This window comes from Astyanax mexicanus, chromosome 11, assembly GCF_023375975.1.
Source record: "Astyanax mexicanus isolate ESR-SI-001 chromosome 11, AstMex3_surface, whole genome shotgun sequence".
Taxonomy (NCBI): Eukaryota; Metazoa; Chordata; class Actinopteri; order Characiformes; family Acestrorhamphidae; genus Astyanax; species Astyanax mexicanus.
This window is the reverse complement of record NC_064418.1, coordinates 7,492,000-7,514,182: the sequence shown is the minus strand read 5'-3', so window position 1 is coordinate 7,514,182 and position 22,183 is coordinate 7,492,000. Positions and strand designations below refer to the sequence as shown.

At 37.4% G+C, this 22,183-nt stretch overlaps 1 protein-coding gene across 5 annotated transcripts in view; it reads right to left on the bottom strand.

The window, feature by feature from the left end:
• lrp1bb (low density lipoprotein receptor-related protein 1Bb) overlaps positions 1-22,183 on the bottom strand; it is a 503,881-nt gene that overhangs the window by 219,106 nt on the left and 262,592 nt on the right. For all 5 annotated transcript variants that reach the window (XR_007441266.1, XM_049485229.1, XM_049485230.1 and 2 more), the window contains 3 exons: positions 12,727-12,807; positions 2,925-3,095; positions 272-451 (listed from right to left, as the gene is read on the bottom strand). Coding sequence is in view for 4 of the 5 variants with exons in the window: in XM_049485229.1 (XP_049341186.1) it covers positions 272-451; positions 2,925-3,095; positions 12,727-12,807 (432 nt within the window). In the remaining variant the exon portion in view is untranslated. The remainder of the gene's footprint in view (positions 1-271; positions 452-2,924; positions 3,096-12,726; positions 12,808-22,183) is intronic.

Here is a 22,183-nt window from a genome sequence, read left to right as displayed (position 1 = left end):
GCGAGACACGCTGCATGATTTATTAACAAACTACATCATTTTATTCATTCAGAGAGACTGAGTAGATTTCGAGTACATTTCAGGACTTTTTTCCTGTTAAAAAAATCCCACTGTCTTTTCTTGGTCAATCCGTTTAGCAAAACACACGTTTTCATTCTACAGACTTCCATTACATTAATATTATATACCAATATACCAACAATCCTGCTGCACTCAGTAAAGGTCGTACACACTGTCACTCTCTTTAGTAGCACACAAATCCTTCACTCACCCGAGTCTTTGCAGGTGAACTTTGCTTGCGGGTCACACATCCTCTTGATTCCCTCACAGTTGCCTTCATCACTGCCATCCTCGCAGTCTTTGTCCCCATCGCAGCGCCAGCGCTCAGGGATGCACGTGCCGTCAGCAAGACAGTGGAACTCCTCACTACTGCACTCCACAGGGGGCAAGCCTGAGGCAGGAGAAACAACATGCAGCATGGCATCGTCCAGCCAAATCAGTGTTGGGTGGCATTTCTGAACATTAAATCAGATTATAGTGAAGTTAATAAAGCCAAGAAAACAGTTACTGTATAATCTAAAATGATTATTATGGCTGAAATCACATTTATAGAAGGGTTATTACTTTTTGTTTAAATGCTTTTACTTTTTTAACAGCATTTTTAGGAAGATGACAGTAATAATGGTATATTTTAGGGTAGATTTACTGTATTATAATATCTCAGGGTAGTTTTGATGCTTTTTTAAAGTAGAATATTGAAATGTTCTGAGCTACTGAAGTTTTAATGAAATATATTATTTATACAGTATTATTGCTATGATTAAAAAAAACAAATTTTAATTATTATAAATATTAATTTTTTTTCCTATACCAGGGGTCAGCAATTAGGTTTGGCCGTGGGCCAGATAATTTCCAAGCCATTTTCCAAGGCCAAAAAATAAATAAAAAATCTGTTTTGGAAAGTGAAGTGTAATGGGATTAAGTGCTACTGACTAGTAGCTCTCCAGCCCAGAGGGTTGTTGAACCCAATTGCAGAACAGTTGATCTCAAAGCAGGTAAACCCGAAAAAAAAGGTAAAAAATAATAAATAAACAAAACACAACGCTCCTCACATGGGATCGAACCTGTGTCATCAGGGTCACGATCCAATACACTACTGCTGCCCTGGCTAGTGAATTGGGACACGGCCGGGGGAAAAAAACTCCCTTATAAGGAGATAGAGTGGCGGAGAACGAGCGAAAAAACAAAAATGGGTGGAAACTACCAAGTGCGCCAAGTGCGACAGAGAGACAGGGGAGGAATATAAACAAAAGCTCTCCAAAGAAACATTTTAGTTTTTTTTTATTTATTATTCTTTAATTATTATTCATTATAGTTCAATCAACCTCACAGGCCAGATGTTGAATGCTTGCGGGCCACATCTGGCCCATACCGACCCCTGCCCTATACGCTCACTATACGCTCAAACAGTAAAGTTTTCCTGAGGTTCCTCAGCTTTTACAGGATAGAGAACAGAGGGATTTCAGCACCACGGACAGTGACACAGTCTCATCAGCAAACCTCCATGCTTTAGAGCACCACGTCACATTCCAGAATAACTGATTTCTGCAGCAGGTTGTCTATTAATGATTTACACCTCACACAGAGAATCCGCAGGTGCTAAATAAATCCTCCTGCAGCATATTTACACGTTTAACGATCCCATTACTAACCGGCGGTTTGCACATCGCAGACTCTCGATTGTCCCGCCGCACGTTCCAGGTGTTAAAGCTAAACTGTAGAGCGAGAGTGAGCGGCAGGGCCATTTGCTTGATCTGCTGCTCCAACACCGTCTGCAGCACTTCACACGTGCAGAACAAGAGCCGCACGCTGATCCGGAGCCCTGCGATGGGAGGCGGTACGCCGGGCCGGCCCTCGGAGACTGACAAAGGGGGCTGAAGGCCTCCGCCAGGAGCCGGTTTGATGAATGGCTTCCTCATTTCTGTGACAAGCTAGTGAGCTGAAAGCATTGCAGGGCCCGTCTCAGCTTTCAAAGGTAATTACAACAGATTAAAAGATTCAAATCTGCAGGGTCGTTCTCCAGCGAGCGCAGATAAGATCAGATCCGCCGAGCAGTGGGAGAAGAGAGAAACTTTCAAACTTGTGTTCGGCAAATTAGGGACATCGCACCGAGTCAATTATGAGCGGCGGACTCGATGGTTATCTTCCTACACTTTATGTTGATTTGCTCATCAGTCATGTTCGAGTACATGTGAAGCGATCTCATGGGCTGAGTGGCACGCAGACCAGCACTACTGAATTAAACAAAAAAAAAAAAAAAAGGAATTTCTATTAGTGGACCAAAATAGAAACTGAACTAAACTGAACTAAATGGGTTGGCTAAATGGCCTAAATGTACGCTTGTCTTGTTTGTCAAAGAAAACTAAACAGCGAATGGAATCATGAAGTCAGTATTGTGAATTTAATTGTGAACAGGGTGTATTGTTACACCCCTACCTTGGACCTTTACTCCCTCTTATTATTATGTACCTCGTTATTTGTAAGCCACTTTGATTAAAAGCCTCCCTGAAATACAATGTAATGCATATACAATGTAATGTAATGTTTTTTAAACCCCTATTTTGTGTATGATTAGCGTATCTTATCTTGATATTGATCTGATCTTGAGTTCTGATGCTTAGGATTTTGGCACATAGTAACTCAGAACAGCATTTTAAAATAAAATAGTTATTGTTCATTTTAAATTATAAATATATATTTTTTTGTTTGCCATTTTCATTCAAACAACTAAACATTTCTCATAATCTGTGAAAAAAAGATGAAAAAATATATATATATTAATAAAGAAAAATGCACTTTTTCCTTCCAGCAATGGAGCTGCCACACACTCACGCTGCACGTTGCCAAGGCGACGGGTCTCTTACCAGCGGCGGAGCCCGCACAGGTCACGTTCTCATCGCTGAAGTCGCCGCAGTCGTTGTCTCCATCGCAGGCCCAGTGGTAGGGGATGCACCGGCCCGTGGAGCACTGGAACTGGCCGCTGGAGCAGGCGTGGATACAGCCGGCCTCGTCGCTGCCGTCCCCGCAGTCATCATCTGCAGACACGGATAAAGAGAGAGAGAGAGAGAGAGAGAGAGAGAGAGAGATGGATGGATAGAGAGTGGATTATAAAACACTGGGCAGGGTGTTTGTGGGCCTCCCCCTCATCGGAGAGATATTGCCTTCATATCGTGCACTGACCTTGAGGTAACCTCCACTCAGGAGACGGGGGAAAACAGAAGTGATGGCAGAAAAAAGACTAGCTGTTTGTGCTGAGAGACTATCGGCTGCTTCAAACTAGGAAACAACATATCAGCCTATATTGTCCATACTGACTGATCTCTATTTTTTTTATGTCTTTCTGAGACCCCTCTCCAGAAAAAAAAATACAGTTAATGTAAATAAAATAAAATAATTATTATTTTTTATCATATACTGCATATTATTTACAATTTACAAGGCCAATTACCCAAACCATTCATTAGGAGTCCCCCTATCACTAGTGATGCCCCAACACCAGGTGGGTGAAGACTAGCACATGCCTCCTCTGATACATATAAAGTCAGCCACTGCCTCTTTTCAAACTCCTGCTGATGCAGCATGCTTGGAGGAAAGCGCAGCGACTCGGTTCTGATACATCAGCTCACAGATGCCTTGTGCTGATTAACGTCACCCTAGGAGTGATGAGGGTAAATAGCACAATCTACCCACCCAGAGAGACCAAGGACAATTATGTTTTCTCAGCGCTCCGGCAGCTAAAGGGAAGCTGCATGACTGGGATTCGAACCAGCAATCTCCTGTTTATAGTAGCAGCGCCTTAGTCCACTGGACCACTTAGGGACAATAGTACTAATTTTTTACATGCACTCATGTTAACATTTCTTTTAATTTTACATATGGAAGATCCCAGCTAATTTCTGCTTAATCCAATCTTCCAAGTTTGGTGGAGATTCTTAGAATGTATTTATTTGTTAATGTTTTTAAATAAATTTCTGATAACGTCACTGCAACGTCACTCGTGTCAATATTTTAATTGTTAGTTTTGGAAATGTTACTTTTAACATTAATATTATTAACATAATATTTTTCATCTTTAGATTTAACTTAGAAAAACTAATGTAGCCCTGGCTAAAAAAATAAATATAAACTCCCTAGTTCTAAAATAGTTACACTAATAAATACAGTAACAAATAAAGTCATATAAATTCATAGTGATGTTTTAAAAGAGTACTAACATGTTCGTAATAGTCACTGTGTTTGTGTAAATAGTTTGAAAAGAAAACAAAAGCAGTATTGAGTACATAATTCATTTTATTTTCTGTTTTTATGCAAGAAGGTCACTTAAAAGTGATTAAGGGAGCAACTCAGGGTTAAGTGCGCAGGTGAAGGGTGGAGTAGAGGATTGGAAGGGGCCCAAGCCCAACACGAGAGAGAGAGCGGCAGAGAGGCAGGAGTTGCAGCTCCAGAGAGGCGAGGAGGAAAAGTTCTTTACTGGGTGAACTAAATTCACCAGCAGTCAGTAACATTGAATAACCGGTGATTTTAATGACACTGACGTCCATACTGAAAGTGTGCTGGTGGATAAACCTGGGAAAAACTCTCCAAGTAAGTTCTGTTAGCCCTGTTAGCTTAGCCAGCTCGGCTAGGTTACATGTAGCTTAGGACCCGTCCACACGAACCCGGGTATTTTTTAAAACGGAGGTTTGTCTCCGTTTTGGCCTTCCGCCCACCCGAAAACTGCGTTTTCTGTCTTTTCGAAAACGCCTTCCAAAGTGGAGATTTTTTAAAAACTCCGCTCCCAGCGGTGCCTTGTGGACGAGGTGAATGGAGCTTTCTGAAAACGCTGACGTCACACAGCAAGTCTGCGCATGTCTGCTTTTCGGCTTACAGATCGGGAGGGGACTCTTTTCGGCGCAACACCAGCGAACTCCGGACGTTTACAGCATATCTACACACAGCTGATCCATATCACTACCCTCTCTGACCCAACAGCGCGGCATTACCCAGAACCAGCTTTAAACGCTGTAACACGTTTTACCAGTGTAGCTGAGATGAGTGATAATGGCGTGTTGTCTGTTCTACACAACAGTATGTGATTATACTGGTCCAACAACACCCTGGATTATACTGACAGACAAACAGCTACACCAGCAAACTCAAAATACACCATTTACTGCTACTGGAGCTCCTCATCCAGCCTGTTTACTTCTCAGCCTCTCCCCAGATTTTACAGCTGGTCAGTAATGTGAGTTATAGTGATTTGTTTATAGATTCTGATTAAGTTTATTATGCAGTGAAAAAAAAAGACGTTTGGTGTTTGTGGCTTGTTGTTTTAGTACATTAGGTCACGTTAAGATTCGTCCTTATAACAGGCTTCAGTGGAAAGAAACCCCACATTAAGCATTTTTACGTTAAGTCTTTTAGACTCTGTTGTTTTTCACTTAAGGTTAGCTAGGTTAGCTCTGTGGTTTTGGAGTAACACTGCTAGTTTTCCTGCTGTATTACTCAGCTCGCCTCAGCTAGGGCAGATAGTTAATTAGTTGATAAGCTAGTTGTTAGTTGGATCAGGTGTGTTGAAACAGGGACAGCACATGGATTGGTTCTGTTCTCTTTGCAATTTGTGGATTATTAATATAATTATTAATAATATAGCATGTAATTTAATGTTTCTCACATTACCAAACACAGCGGAGGTGACCTTACTGAAATGCGCGTGCAGTTTTTTCCGATTCTCCTTTCCGGAGGTAACGTTACAAACCTTACCGCGAACGGTAAAAAAAAATGTAATTTAAAAAATTATGTAGTTGTTGCTGAGGAGTGACGAGAAAACGTCCAAATGTCTGGAGAATCCCCGTTTATTTAAGCGTTTTTGAGTGGTATGGCGTTTCCGTGTGGACGGGGATATTTCTGAAAACGCTGCTCGTGTGGACAAAGAATTTTTTAAAAACGGAGGCAAAAACCTCCGTTTTTAAAAATATCCGGCTTCATGTGGACGGTGCCTTAGTGTATTAGCCTGCTCTATGCTAGCCGTGAACTCTCTGCTACAGCGCCGCTCCTAAAGACTGTTCTCCGGACTGACTTGTGCTCTCTCCGCCTTTACTGAACACCAGGACTGCTAACCAGATAGCGCTCTGAGTCCCCGCGTGGCTCAAAGTTCCTCGGGCTCCGAGGGAAAACACTCCGTGCTGGCTGCAGGTACACTGAGGTACACTGAAACTTTTATTTCTGCTCCTTAGAATGAAACGGCCTTTAAGTTTTAGACCACAACGCACGCCAGCTCCGAACCAGGCCTGCACCGTTTTCTTTTCTTATTCTGTTGGTTTTGAGTGTTTTTTCAAAGTTAGCCCACATATATAATTTAAGGTGGTATTTTTACTATGCCAACCAACTATAAGTAACAAGGTACATTTCTGATTAAGGAAGTAAAGAAAGAAAAAAGGGGTATATTACTCTAAATTCTAATTCTAAACTAAAATCTAAAATCCTAATCCTAAATTTAATCTAATCCTGAGCTATAGTTATACTAATTAACGTTAAATTAATTATAATAACTTTGACAAAGATAGTAATTCAAATAATTGGGGTACTGTATATAATCTAGCTTTCTAAGTGGTGTCTTAAATTTACATTTGGGTGTTTATACGCTGTATATTTGTACTGTTGTATCTGGAAAAGGTTTTAAACTGTTTTGAAAAGATATTACACTCTATTGTTGATTGTAGCCTGCTATTTTTTTGTGAAAAGTACTGCCAAAGACACTCAGTTCTAGACCTTATTTGCTCTATAGCTTTGATTCTCTTAATAAACGACTGGTTATTTTTTATATACCTGTGTGGTAGTTATTTTATTGTCCTTTTATATTTTATTTTATTTAATTGTTACAAACATAGAGAAGGAAAAAAAAAGATAAAACTCAGGCCCTTATTTCTGCCAATTAACTGGGGATAGGGGTTTCACTAAGAACCAATGCAGACTATTTCAGAACATTCGTGGAACATTATTTCTGCAATGTTACAGGCTAACCTTCTAAGAACCTCTATAAAACGTGGCATATGTTCTTATAATGTTCTATGTTAGCTGGGATAAATAAAAAAAAAAAAACGCAGTTCTGAAAATTATTCTTTACTCAGCCTTCTGTTTTTGAAGTATAAAAACTGGCCATAAATGGAAGGAAGAATAATGTTCTACACTTTAGATAATTAAAAGGGCTTTAAAGTAAAAAAATAATTTAAAGTTATGATTAAATTTTAAGTTAAAATTAAAGTTATGTCTCAATTTGAAGAAAAATTAATTGCCCTTCTTGTTGGTTATAAAATGTGTCTTTAGATGTGAGAGGGTGTCAGACTTTAGTCTTTTAAAAGTCTTTGTAGGTGTTTCCACCTACAGCTAAAGCATGGTGCTGCACAAGAGAGGAAGAGAAAAAAAGGGGAAAAAAGAAAGAAAGATTGTCTTATTTTTCTGAAAAACTGAGTGGAGCGATGCCATGCGACAGCAACATTTTTGGTAAAACGTTTTCAGCTGCTTTCTCCATTATATTAGAACAGTAACAGCTCCTCCTTGGCTCATTACTTGGAGCACCTGCAGCCCATTTGGCTCATTGACTCTTCCATAAGTACTCCTGCGTTTAGGTGTAGAGGTTGCAAAAGCTCTGGTTATTTATCCTAGATTTATAGCAGTGCCTCTTGTTTCGTCTTTTTCTTTGGGTTTTGACTAGAGATTTGTGTGTGTTTAGTCTTTATCCCAGCCTGCCTGCTGTGTGGTCTACGGCCTTGAGGTTTTAAAGAGCCTGAAGGCCTTTTTGCAGCATAATTTTAGAATATGCAAGTTAGACAGAGATCATTTTAATTAATTATGTTAGAGTTTTAAAGATTTTAAAGTGAATTAACCCATATGTTGATTTTAAACCTTCAGCAAGCCCTTTGCATGACTGTTTTTTTTTTATAGAAAAGAACCTGCATTTTAAGAGTGCATGGTTTCACTAGAAAACAAAAAAATGACCACCAGTCTCCCACACTGCAGTTCAGCCTTTATCTGCAGAACACTCGCTGTACTGCAGTGATTACTGAGATTAAATAACCTTCCTTTGTTCAAATACATGCTGTGTGCATTGAAATTCCAGTCTGAGAGTGGGGGTCACTAAGAGTAGAGACTTAGGTTTAGGTGTAGAGGTTGCAAAAGCTCTGGTTATTTATTCTAGATTTATAGCAGTGCCTCTTGTTTTGTCTTTTTTTCTTTAGGTTTTGACTAGAGATTTGTGTGTGTTTAGTCTTTATTCCAGCCTGCCTGCTGTGTGGTCTACGGCCTTGAGGTTTTAAAGAGCCTGAAGGCCTTTTTTGCAGCATAATTTTTAAATATGCAAGTTAGACAGGGATCATTTTAATGGATTATGTTAGAGTTTTGCTGTAGCTTTGACTATTTTATTATTATTATTATTTATTTATTCATTTTTTTACTTTAGCAGTATTAAATAATATCATGGCTCTCAATTCTGACCTTCACGATTATTGTGTAGCTCAACGTTTAAAAGTACAGCCAGGGTTTTGAATGTACTGTTATGTTGGATGTCAGGATTATGTTAATGGTTATATAAAGCAATACTGATAATAAAAAAGTTAAACTTTTTTAAAGGATCTTAGAGTGAATGAACCCATACATTGATTTAAAACCTTCAACAAGCCCTTTGAATATCTATTTCTCATAGAATATAACCTGTATTTTTAAGAGGGCATGGTTTTTACTAGGAACAAAAAAAAAAAAAATACCACCCTTCTCCCACACTGCAGTTCAGCCTCTATCTGCAGAACGCTCGCTGTAATGCAGTGATTACTGAGATTAAATAACTTTCCTTTCTTCACATACATGCTGTGTGCATTGAAATACCAGTCTGAGAGAGGAGGTCACTGAGAGCAGCGAGTAGAAACCCTCTTTCAGAGCTGTGCTTCTCATCTCCAGCCCAGGAGACCCCCTACTCTGCACAGTTCCACCAATCCCTGCCCCCAACACACCTGATCCAGCTCATGAAGAGCTTGATAATTACCCGGTGAGCTGGATCAGGTGTACTGGGGCAAAAAATAGGTCAAACTGTGCAGGGTAGGGGGTCCCTCAGACTGAAGCTGAGAACCTCGGATTCGGATAGTTATTGGTCACCATTCACTCCTCACACAACTCAGTTCCTTAGTAGGAAACTCAGGAGCACATGAACAATTATTATTTATTTAAAAAATAGGATATTGTGCACTGTATTATAACCAATAACAGGGTTCTTGCAATATTTTAAAAGTTAGCTTTTTTTAAGAGCTAAATATATATAATTTAAGACCCAAATTTTTTTTTATTGTATTTAAAATGTATTGTATTGGAAATCAAAACTTTTCCCATTTGTTTTATTTTATTATTTTGTTCCATTGTAAAGCAGAACAGAGCCAACATTATATATGTAAAATGCATTACGTTAAGCCATAGGAACCATAAAGAATAATGAAAGAATGCTTGCTGCAAATGTTAGTATGTTAGCAAGCTCTCCGCTAACGTTAGTATGTTAGCATGTTAGCTAGCTCACAGCTAATGTTACCTAAAATGTTAGCTATGTTAGCTTTCCTTTGTACTTTCCACTGGTAATGTAGATAACTCACTGCTAATGCTAGTAGGTGCCCTCAGTCTGAAAAAATTATACCTACAGCAAATTTACAGCAAATTAAAGACAATTTAAGACCTTAATTAACTGGATTTTAATGTAAGACATTTTAAGACTTTTTAAGAACCCGCAGGAGCCCTAAATAAATCAACCTAAAGTAGTGCTGAGAATTTAAATTCAGAAGTTTGATTCGACTAAACTACTAAAACTACTATAATTACTAATACTATTGAAAAATGCTGTTATTTAATAAAAAACTTTCTATTTTGACAGTATCAGTTGTATAAGTACATGGGGAGGTTGGCTGAGGAAATTAACATAGACGTTTCTCTGCAATTGCATTCCATGTCTGAATGCGAATGTCAATAATTTTAACCTTGCAATTCTCATCAGTAAATATTTCATTGTCTTTTACCTCCTGCAAAAATAATAACCCCAGGTTATATTAATCTTGTGCAAATTTAAATAGTGCATAAACATTACATCATATCCTAACAATCTTGTTTTTCTCAAGTATAGAGCTTCTTGAGGGGGTATTTTGTTTATTTGTGCCTGGAACAGATACCTGAGGTCGTGCAGGTCTCTGGCAAATCCAGATGACAAGCTAAAGTTCTTCTCCGAGGCACAATGTATTTAACAGCTTTAGGCAAGACACTATATCGCATATATATATATATATATATATATATATATATATATATATATATATATATATATATATATATATATATATATATATATATATAGTCTTTGTCATTTGTTTTGATATTTCTTAGCCTGTGTGAATCAAACATATATTTTTACAGATGTCCTGCGGTGAATCTGAATTGCTTCACTTTACATGTAAAACGAATTAAAAAAAAAAAAAAGGCTTTTGTTTTATAATGTCACTGATCAGGAAATGCATTCATTTCTGGTTTAAACAACTGATAAGTGCACCAAAAACAGCAAAAAAAGGGCTAAAAAACAACAACAACACAGACAATAGTAAGTAAAATCTGTGCTAACTATCCAAAAAATAAATAATAAAGCTGTGTTATGCTTCTTTGTGAATTAAAAACACAAAAAACAAACAAAATAAAATTATCCAGCAAATTTTGATGACAAATCTTTTCTACCATGTTAAAGTATGTCGACTTTAAGGACTCTATTTTAGCTATCTTTAGTCGAGCATTCAACTATTGATGTCTACTATGTGTCTTCGCTGTCATAACGACAAGAAAAGTACACTCAAAAAGCATGGCTCAAAAGGCACAAACAGCATTCTCTTAATTAAACACCTGTGAAGGTGTGCGAGCATCTCATTTACGAAAACAGCAATGCTATTTTATTTAATATTCTGTTTTTTGACTGTCTTCTAATGGTTGGCTGTTGTCAGGGTTTAAATGCTGCACCTGTGTTTTCCGCTGCCAAGATAGCAATATGCAGGAAATGTACCTGAACACACCTCCCATTTGCGAAGATATATTCACAAGCCATGTTGCTATTTAAGCAACACAGGCAGAAGGTGTGAAAATAAACTGTTGCATTGAGCATCATGAATCGCGTTGTGCAGGGTGTAAAATAAGGCCCTAAGTTTTGTCTTTTAGTGTTACCATGTTCTGGTGTATTAGGCTACTCATGAAAGATGAATACAGCTAACTTTAAATTCAGCTTATTATTATTATTAATTGCGTTAATCTCCTACCAGGAGATTTCCTTGCTAACCTTGCTGTCTGCAGACAAACAATAACAACGGGATGAACCGATGCTTGTTATTAATTTATGAAGCAGCACTGCACAATTTATGTCCAATATTTACCAAGTTTGCTGATAATTTGCATTATGAATATGTATTATGCTCCTTCACGCTCTGTTATGTTGTTTATTATGTAAATGCACTTTATCTGGCGTTAACTACTGTGGGAACAGATTATTCTGAATGAATCTTGTCCATTCATTAGTAATGAAGCATAATAGGGTATTTGTTTTATATAGTTAGTTCAGACATTCATATTTAGATCTTGGTTATTTAGGAAGTGTGTTTAGGAAAACTTGCAGCAGTGTTACTGCAATATCAATATATCTTTTGAAATAAGATTTTTTATAGTTTATATCATAGACAGTGTACAGCTGGACAGAGCATCGTCTCTCAAAAGTGAAGCCACCACAGGTCTGGCGCCCCCTACTGTTCAGTTTCAGAAAGCTGTGTAACCCCACCCATCTCCATAGGTTTCAATGGCAAAACAGACAACTTTCAATCACGTTTTTTTTTTCTAATATACTGTAATTCTACTTCCATTATTTAAATGTAACAGCTAGTATAACCTCTGCTTGTATTGTCAAATTTTTATATCCCCTTAGAATTCGTTTTGTAAAACGTTATTCAGCTCTATTCAAAAAAGGTGTGGTTATGGTAAAAGGGCTGGTTATGGGCGGGACCAATAACAGATCGTCAACTCCGCTCCGCTCCACTCTGCAGCCTGTGACCGCGAGGCAGCGCTCAGGGGCGGGGTTATTTAAATGAGTAGGCTGTCTCTACACAGTCTTTCTCCCTCCTCTGGTCTCTACTGCGCAGACTCAGGTATCAGGATCGCCAACATGGCGGAAGATTTTGGCTTAATTTTCGTTGAATGAATGGGAACGGAGACACGGTGTCCATCTTTTTTTTACGGTCACTGGTTTATATCATTTAAAGTACTATTACTTTGCTATAATACTGGATATCATCACATGATAGCAGTGCCTAAGTTAAGTAGCCACGCCCATCGAACATAAATTTTACAGATGCCCTGCAGTGAATCCGGATTACTTCACACTCCATGTAAAACTAATCCACCAATAAACCAATAAAGCAGCAAACAAAAGACAATATTAAGTAAAATATGTGCTAATTATCCAATAAAACACAATAAATATTAAGAACAAGCTGTGTGTTATGCTTCTTTATGAATTTAAAACAAACAAAAAACTAACTAAATAATTAATCCAGTAGCATGTTTTTTTAATGGCAGAAATGTCAATACGATGTTCAAAATGGTATTGGAGTAATGATTCATGAGTCAGAGGCTCACCTGAGTCACAGCGCCACTTCATACTGATGCACCTTCCATTGGCACAGCTAAACTGGGTGAGCGGCTCACAGGTAGGGAAGGCTGTGGGCAGACAAGGGGAGATAGAGTGAGTGAAAGAGAAAGAGAGAGGTAGAGGGAGAGCATGGGGACTGTGCACTCCAAAGACACTGACACTCCAAAGACGACCCAATATATCACTGTCGCTTTGATACACCGGAGCCGGAGGCCCATTTTTCATGTTGCGTTTAGCTTTGAAATATTGCAAAAGAAGTTTATTGCGGCACAGATTGTTCCATTATGCCTATAGATTAAATTCAGAGGTTTCTTTGTCCTTAGTGTTTTTGGCAGCCTTTGCAAATATGCAGCAAGGGTGGACTTTTGCTTCAGTACTTGCCTCTAATCCAGTGCAAATGGGGAAAAAAACCCAGAAAAACAGCAGACTCACGCCGCACACTGTTGGTACAGTAAGCTAGCGAGTTCTGGGCATTGCTGAGGCCACAGTACCCTGAAGGTCAAGCAAAATGTCAGAGTGAATTATTGGTATTTTCTCTCGGAGGTTAATGAAAAATAAGTTGCGAACAACTGGGAAAACAGAGCTTACTGAGACTGAAGGAAACAGTCTGAGGCAATAAGAAGGTGCCCTGAAGGCAATATCGGAGCAGTTGTGGGATATCGTGACGAATCAGCCCGAGAATGCTCAGACTCTGATGCCTAAAGCTACAAATAATTTTTATTTTTTTTTGTACGTCTGTTGGGTATGAAGTTCATCGCGACGTGTTTATATCGAAGATAAAATGAAGCTCAGTCCTCCAAAGGGAACAAAATAAATAACTATCAGTCAGTCTTTAATGCGTCTTATTTATAGCGCCGAGCGTCTACTGGATATAAGAGGCGAAACCTAAAGTTCATAATGAAGACGCAACAAATCCCCAAATAAGCTGTCAAACTGACATGCTATTAATTTAAGTGCACAAACTGAAGCCGCCAACAAAACACACATCTCTGCTGGGAGCCTCGGACTCTGCGGCACGCTGTTTAACCAAACATCAGCATTCTGACACTCCCGATAATGAACGTTTCTATAATTACCCGACGTCCACACCCTTATCTATCCGCTGTACGACCGTGCAGAGCATATCTGTCACTTTCGATGAGAAATACACACTAAACCAATCATTCAATTACTGCTCAGCCTGTCAACATCATGATATCCCCCACTGTTCTCTTATTAAAAAAAACTAACTGCCCTTCCAAAAAAAACAAGCAACAGCTCACGAGTTATCTGTTTGTCCAGTGTAATTTAGTTAGTTTACACAAGATAAACTGTGTTGACCCTATTTATTTATCTCTGCACAAATTCCTCAATTCCTAAATCATGTCCCAATAACAGAACTAGTTAAGTACTGCTGGTACTTAATCACATTTTGGTTCACTATAACTGTTTAACCGCCTACAGTACTGTAATAAGATAGCAGGTCTTAGCTCTCACAGTATAATTATCTGGCACTTATCCAGTGGCATGGTCTATGACTAATGCTTGTTGCTGACAATATCCTTGTTGCTAATTACACTGCTATGTGTACTTCTGCATAATCAAGCATTTTATACAACAAAGTTGACGCATGAAATATGTAATCAGATTTCGTTTCTGCCTGACATTAAAGTGACAGGAACAATTAATCAAGCAACAGCCAGAATTTCCAAAGTGGCCATCAATCTGTCGCTTTCCACATGTTCCACTCTCACACCACCAGCTTCAAACATCTAGTTATTTTTCCTCGAATAACTCACACAGAATGCAATCTAAAATTAAGGAGCAAATCGATTTTTTTAAAGATTATATATATATATATATATAAAAGAGAGTTATGCTTGGTGAACTTCAAACTCAAATCAAATAGGTGTTAATATAAACCCATTCATTTAACAAATCATGTGACTTGATTGACTTGGTTTCTGATGGTACCTCTTCCTTTTCTGGAGAGGTCCTGATGAGAGCCAGTTTCATCATCACATTTTTGATAGTGTTTGCAACTGCTCTTACTTACTGAAAAAGTTATTCAGATTTTTTCCAAGTAATGTTTTTTTTTTATATATAGTTAAATAGTTTTTGCCATAATATGGATTAAATCTATTTATTAAGATTATTTAATACCTCTTCACAACTTACAACTGATGCTCTCAAACACATTAAGAGACAAATTCAGCACATCTTACTAAATCTGACTGAAAAAATGCCAATATATGGCATTTTCTTGTGCCGGGTTTGCAGGAAAAATTATGCCTGAAAAAAGGAATGAAACATTCATTGTTTGGTACGCTCTGTGTCAAAAACATCTTTAATATCTTGAGATATGAGAAGAAAAGCAACAGCACAAAGTAGTAAATGTATTGCTGTCCCACCTAGAATCAGAGCTTTGTTCAACATCGAGAGGAAGAATGAGAAGAAATACTGAAAATCTACTGACACTTTCACTGGGGGGTGATTTTAAAGCAGGCAATCTACTTAGAATGTTCATACAAAGCAACACAGATGACACATCCAGAGCATTAAACCCCCTATTAGTCTCACCTGCTCTCGTATGGAAGCTTGTTTATGCCACGCAGGAGAAGAAAAAATATATATATTTACGTAGTATTATCTATTTTAAACTGTGCCTCATTAGGAAAGAATAATGAGTTATTATTCTTCCAGAAAGTAGGCAATTACTCCTGCGTAAGTCATTATATTGAGAAAATAAGATCTAATAAGTTGACAATTCAGGAAAATAACTTTTCTGTTTTGAGCTGAACCTGAGTTCCATGCTGAGTGCATTCAGAAATCCTGTACTAGTGAAAAATTCCTCTTCATTCTTGCTAAGTGCATCACACCTGGGTACTACTTTTCTGCTGTTTTTGCTGTGTTCTCATTTCCCATTATATATCTAGTTATATCTGTCCAGTATAATTCATTTTACTTTAATGCTGGATATTGAGATATATGGAGTTCATTATTAATATTATGGCATTCTGGATTATTGGCATCTGTTACAAATCTGATAAAAAATGTATATATTTTTTTATATCTCAGTCAGGGGTGTGCCGTATCATATCGTATGCAATAATAAAATGTCATTTTCATTTTGTTGCAGTAGTGTATTCTTAAAAAAAAAAGAAAAAAGTATGTATTTATTTATATTTATTTATTTATTTATTTAAGTCAGTGTTTTGTTATATCGCCAGGAGTATCGTTAACGCCAAAATACCATTAAATACCGTGATGTTATTTTAGAGTCATATCGCCCACCCCTGGGTTAACCCAGAAGGGTTTTAATATATAATTTTACAGCTTTAGGACATTTACTGCCGATAAGTGATGTGTGAGTAAAACAGTGTTTTTTGAAATGTGGGTGTGAGAATAAAATTAGACACAAATCTTATATTTGGTCATTTATTTATTGAAGAAAATGATCCAATATTACGTATTTGTGAGCTGCAAAAGTGTACAAACCTTTGCTTTTAGTATCTGCTGTGACCCCACTTTGCAGCAATTACTGCAACTGATGTTTCCAATAACTGTTCATCCCTGTCCTTCAAATAAAATAGGCTCCGCCTACTCACACCTGATTGTCACCCTTTGATTGACAACACCTGACTCTTTTAAACTTTAAATAAGCTGCTAATCCTAGAGTTTTGTACCTTTTCCACATATATGATATATTGGATCATTTCCCTAAACAAATACATTTTTAAGTATAATATTTTTGAATCATTTGTTCAACTAGGTTCTCTTTTCAGTTTTTTTTTTTTTTTTGTATATTATTGGAAATTGATATTTCAGACTTTTGATTTACAAACTTTACACAGTTTATATGGAGTGTGGTCCATGCAAATGAGAAACTACAGATTATATGCTTTAGCTTATACTGCATAGTTATACCTTGCATTGTTACGGTCTAGCCGGATAACAGGACAATCCAGCAAGAAAAGAGTCCAGGTGAGTGTGAAGAGTTCCATTTAAAGTGTTGATAATTCTCTCTTAGAGAGAGAAAGAGGGAGAGAGGGTGGGGGGGGGGGGGGTTATTTTTCTAAAGGCGGCAAGATTGCAGTTTGGACAACACATCTCGAAAAGAGAAAGTGCTTCTGAAAACACATGTCAAAGTGTGAAGCTAGTGCTGGAGACAGCAACTAATAATCGCTCTCAAACTGATTTTTACAGTCCCTTGATTTTGGCGATTGGTTCTTTTCGAGAGTTTCAGTAAAAAAAGGCGCGTTGGAAAGCTACCAGAGATTGCAGGAGTAATAATTCTGGCTGGCACAGGCTGTTTACAGAGGAATCCAATCACTGATGTGTGTCTCCACAGCTGACAGCGCCAGTTAATATACAATAAACAAACACATCTTAGGCAAACTGCTGGCAAATAGAATTACTTGCTATGAGTCTGGCTTCAGCTTCAGTTTCAGCCTAGGAGAAGTAAAGTTGCTGCTGGGCTGGAAGCCTCTGCGTGGTATAAAATAAATAAAAAATGAAATACAATAAAAGTGTCTGCAGTTGTTATTTTCACGCTGGGCATGGAAGAATAAAAAATATACCTGGCATAGTCCACTCCACCACAAGCAGAAGATATTCCAAAACAGAATATCTGCACTGATCAGTCTTCTCGAGGCGCGAGGGACGCGGCGCTTGTTTGTTTGAGCTGCTTTTGTCTGCTTTCCAGAAATCATTGAAACAAAAGGGAACATAAACGTCTGCAATGCTGCAAAAACATCTCAGCACTCGCTCAATGCAATGAAAGTATCACAAAAGTTGAACCCCAAAAGAGAGGCATAACAGAAAACGCCTGGAGAATTCTGACAGCATATGAATTAGCATGGCGCCGAAATCCTCCCCGCGCTTCAGGTGCCGGAGCCGCAGTGCAGCAGTGGCGCTAGCTGAGCTGCCGGGGAAGCGCTGGAGCTCCAACCGTGCACGAAGACGCTCTACCTACAATATGCCCCAGAATATGCTTCTTTCAGCCCAGCTTGATTATGATTAAGTGAAGCCAAGCGTGCACTCTAATTACTGCTTACACAGGGTCTGTTTGTGTGGGAGTGTACTGAGGCAGCTTAAGACACAGCAGAGGTAACAGAGACAATTGCACTTGGAGCAATTTGCACCATTTGGTAAGGGAGCCTTAGAAAGCAGCATGTTTACCAGAGGGGAGGAAGGAGTCTTCTAAAAATGCAGCGGAATAGATTTTGGGTTCTGGGTTTTATTTAAAAAACAAAATGAGATTCTGACATTTTAGTATTACTTTCAAAACAGAAGCCAAAGTCCAAAAAGTAAATTTTATTTGAAGAAAAAAAAATAACTAAAAGAAACTAAACTCAACTGATATTGAATACGAAGCAACTACAAGCATAGTTAATACTAACAGATAAATCCCTAGAATAAATCAGATAAATCCTGTAACTGGAGACTGAAACTGTGTCTGTCCCTAACTACTGTATACTAGTGCATTAAAAAAAATTCGAACATTATTAAAAAGTTACTTTATTTCAGTAATTTAGTTAAAAATGTGAAACTCACATATATTATAGATGTATTACACACATAGTGTTTATTTCTCTTATTTTTGGTGATTATGGCTTACAGACAATACAAAACCCAAACATCAGTGTCTTTGAAATTTAGAATATTATATAAAACCAATTGGTACTTTTGGCAGTATGCAAAATCCTGCTGGAAAATGAAATCCACATCTCCGCACAAAAGTTGTGAGCAGAGGGAAGCATGTTGTAAGTGCTGTTAGATTTTGTGGGAAAACACTGCACTGACTTTAGACTTGATAAAACACAGTGGATCAACACCAGCAGATGACAGACATGTCTCTCCAAACCATCACTGATTGGTGGAAACTTCACACTAGACCTCAAGCAGTTTAGACTGTGTGCCTCTCCACTCTTCCTCCAGACTCTGCTCCCTAGATTTCAGAATGCTTCCCTCTAAGCTTCTGCTGTGATCTGGGACTTTAATTTGATAGAAATGTGAATAGTTTCACACTAAAATACATAAACTGCTCTAAACTGTTTGTACTGTAAACTCAATGAAGGCTGACTGAGACACTTGGTCTGGTCTTCGAGAAGGGTAAGGCCTACCAGAGGTGGATTCTGGTCTGATTCTGATTGGGTATTCTTATTGTATTTACTATGCTGTGGACATGCGCTCATCCCATCTACACTGGTATCAGATTTTTGCCCTGTCTTGCCTCAATCTACCTCCAGCATTAGGATTAATATTATTATACGGCATATTGACATTTAAATTTGAGACACTGAGGCAAAATCTTGCATCTTAGGGCTAAAATAGTTTGGAACCTTAAACACATAATCCTGTTTCCATGGCTAATGACACAGTGTGCCAAGGCGTGTGTTCTTTAAACACCAGCGCATGCTTTTCTTCACTCTGAGAAGACAGCAGATCGGTGTTTGGCTTTAATGCTGATGTTTTATAAGCCTGTGTATGAATACCTCATGAGTCATTTAGCAGACGAAGACATCACAGAAGGACATCGGCCAATAAATGCAGCCTTTCCCCCTCTCTAACCAAGCAAATTATTCACACAGAGGGATAAAATGAATTCAAGGTCTCTCTCTCTATATATAAGGCTTGACATTGAATGGCATTGGCATTGTGTTGAACAGACTCCAAAAAGACGGTGATTGAGAAAAACACCCATTAAATCTGGAGGGAATAAAGAGATCCATGAAGTGTATTCTGATCCTAATAACTTTGCACAAACTGCACTAACTTTCTTTACATCCCCCACTTTCAAGGTAACAATTCTTACTCTCTGCATTAAAAAAAAAAAAAAAAAACAGAAAAGAATAGACCAAAAGTATTCATTCCACATATTATAGAGTTAGCATAGAGACAGCACTTCAATTTGAAACAAATAGCACAGAAATAATGCAGCCTTCTTCTTCCAGCAGCATTATTAGATAAAAGCAGAGCAGTGAAGTGGACACTAGAGCTGTCAAAGCACGGCTCAGAAACAAAACTCAAATTTCCTCTTGTTTGTTTGTTTGTCAAATATTCCAATAAATTTGCTTTTTAAATGAGTTTGTTTTCATGAAGATGACAACTGCAGTAAACAGCAATTTTCTAAGACCGTCTTAAAGCATAACCCTCAAGCACAGACCTCCTGTTTTCAGCCTGGAGGCACGAGGTGGTTGTCTAAAAAAATTACATAATTTTATTTCTACATTTTTCGTTGAATAATATTAATATGAAATGCCAGAGGACAGTGAATCTGAAAGTGAATGAAAATTGTAAGAACAGTGAAGGAAAGTTAATGTGAGTGGCTGCGTCAATTCTTAGTCAAAATGATAAACTAACAAATTACTTCAGTACATGGACCCTATTTTAGCAATCTAAAATGCACAGGTCTTTTGCGTATCGTGCAGCTGGATTTAGGGCGTGTCGGTGTGTGATTGGTATCGTGAGGGCACAAAAACATGTTCTTTGCTTGGCTCATAATGGCTGTACTAATTATCTTAATTAATCATAGATGTCTTTTAGGAATATAGTGCAATAAACCAGTCAGCGTGTCACTTTCCAAGAGGCGGGTGAGCTCTGACTTTGGCGCATTTGTATCTTAACAGTGTGGTGCTTTTGTGCGTCTCAGCAGAGGATACTTTACTGCGCATTTACGCTGTGAAGATACACGCTGTGTGTGTGTGTCCATTAATTAGTCCCCCCTGGTAAGTCAGTACAAGGAAAGGGATATCAGAGTTATAATATTTAGAACTACTTATGCATTATTTTAACAGATTAAAAAAGTAATCTGCATCACCTCGCATTTTGATCTATGTTTTAAAACTATAATTCTTAAACTAACTTTTGTAAAATGCATATTTAATTTTTTGTTTTTAATAAAATTATGATTTCTGTGTAATTTATTTCAGAAAAGATTTATATTTATATAGAAATGGCTATTTAGTACTTGATTATTTTGTGATAAAAATTATACCGTTGTTTTAATAATAATGAAAAAATTCCTTAAAATAATATATATATTAAAAAAATCTTAAGGGACAACTTGCATGTGTTATTTCTATATTTCTGTCTTTATTAATTTTTTTTTTGTTTTGTTACTGCATTGCTAAAGTATCGTATTGGAACTCGTTCTCGAATAACAAAGACTTGGGAGCAAAACAAATATGTTTGGGACATCCCTTAAATTTAGTACATTATGAATGAATTTAGACACTTACTAAACAGCCCAAATGCTCAGTGCTAATGTTTTAGCACACACTCGCCCACACTGACCCAGACACTAGTGAGAATTACACTGTGGGAGAGCTACAGGAAAACAGACATGCAGAGCAAAGAAAGCGAGAAAGAAGATCTGGAATAAATCCACGTTCTGCAGGAGGACGCTCGTCTGACGCCGCACCGCTCTGTCCGGCACTGGTAACATTAGCAACATGTTTCATCACCTCAAAACAAAATGTGGTACCAGAACTGTCTGTGATTACGGTCATTAGAGGCGAGGTCGTCAACCCCTGTGGTCTGCGAAACACAAAAGGGTCAGACGCGCTGTCAGATCTCACAGGAATTAACATTTTCACAAGCCTGTGTATGACCGGAAAATAAAAAGCTGGATGGGAAAAAAAAAAAAAAAAAAAATACAATAAAAATCCTCTAATAATGATGCAACTTTACTCAATCTAGTAGATAAATATATAGTCTTGTTGGTTTGTCTCTAATAATATGATATTTTTGCTTTTCATTTCACTTGGATTTTAAGGATAATGTTTTTGGTCAATGTTATATAATATATATATATATATTTTTTTGTTTTCTTTTTCAATAAGAACTGCAATAAAAAAAATAAAAGAGTTCTTATTTATTTATTGCTCTGTTTTTCATTTGTTAAAAAAATAGATAAAGGTATGTTTTGAAATGTGGGACTTATATGGTAAACTGCTTAAATGAACTCAATTATGAAATCACTCTGTTATCATATAAATGTCCAACATATGTGGATACCATTTCTATTCTATTTATACATTCTATTCCATTAATACATATTACATAATACAGTGTTTTTGTGTAAGTTTTAGAAAAGTTTAAGTTTTTTTTTGTATTTAATTTGAATATATTTTAAATATATGAACCAGAAGATGAGGACAGTCAATATTGTGTGGGATGGAAGTAAATTAATTTAAATATTTTACCTTTAACTGTGCCTACAATTTATAATAAGAATGATTTATAGTTAAAGTTACTTTAATATAAACAAACCAAGTATATAATAGTACTATTTTTTTTCCTAAAACTAGTTCAATAAAGATTGGGAAAAAAAAGAAAAAATCTCAGAGATGCCAAATGTACTCCCAGTCAAGAATAAACCATATGCCAGTTCACTTCACTGATACACTGAAACCTTCCAACACTTTTATCAAAATGTTTGCCCGTACCGTCCACTACTAT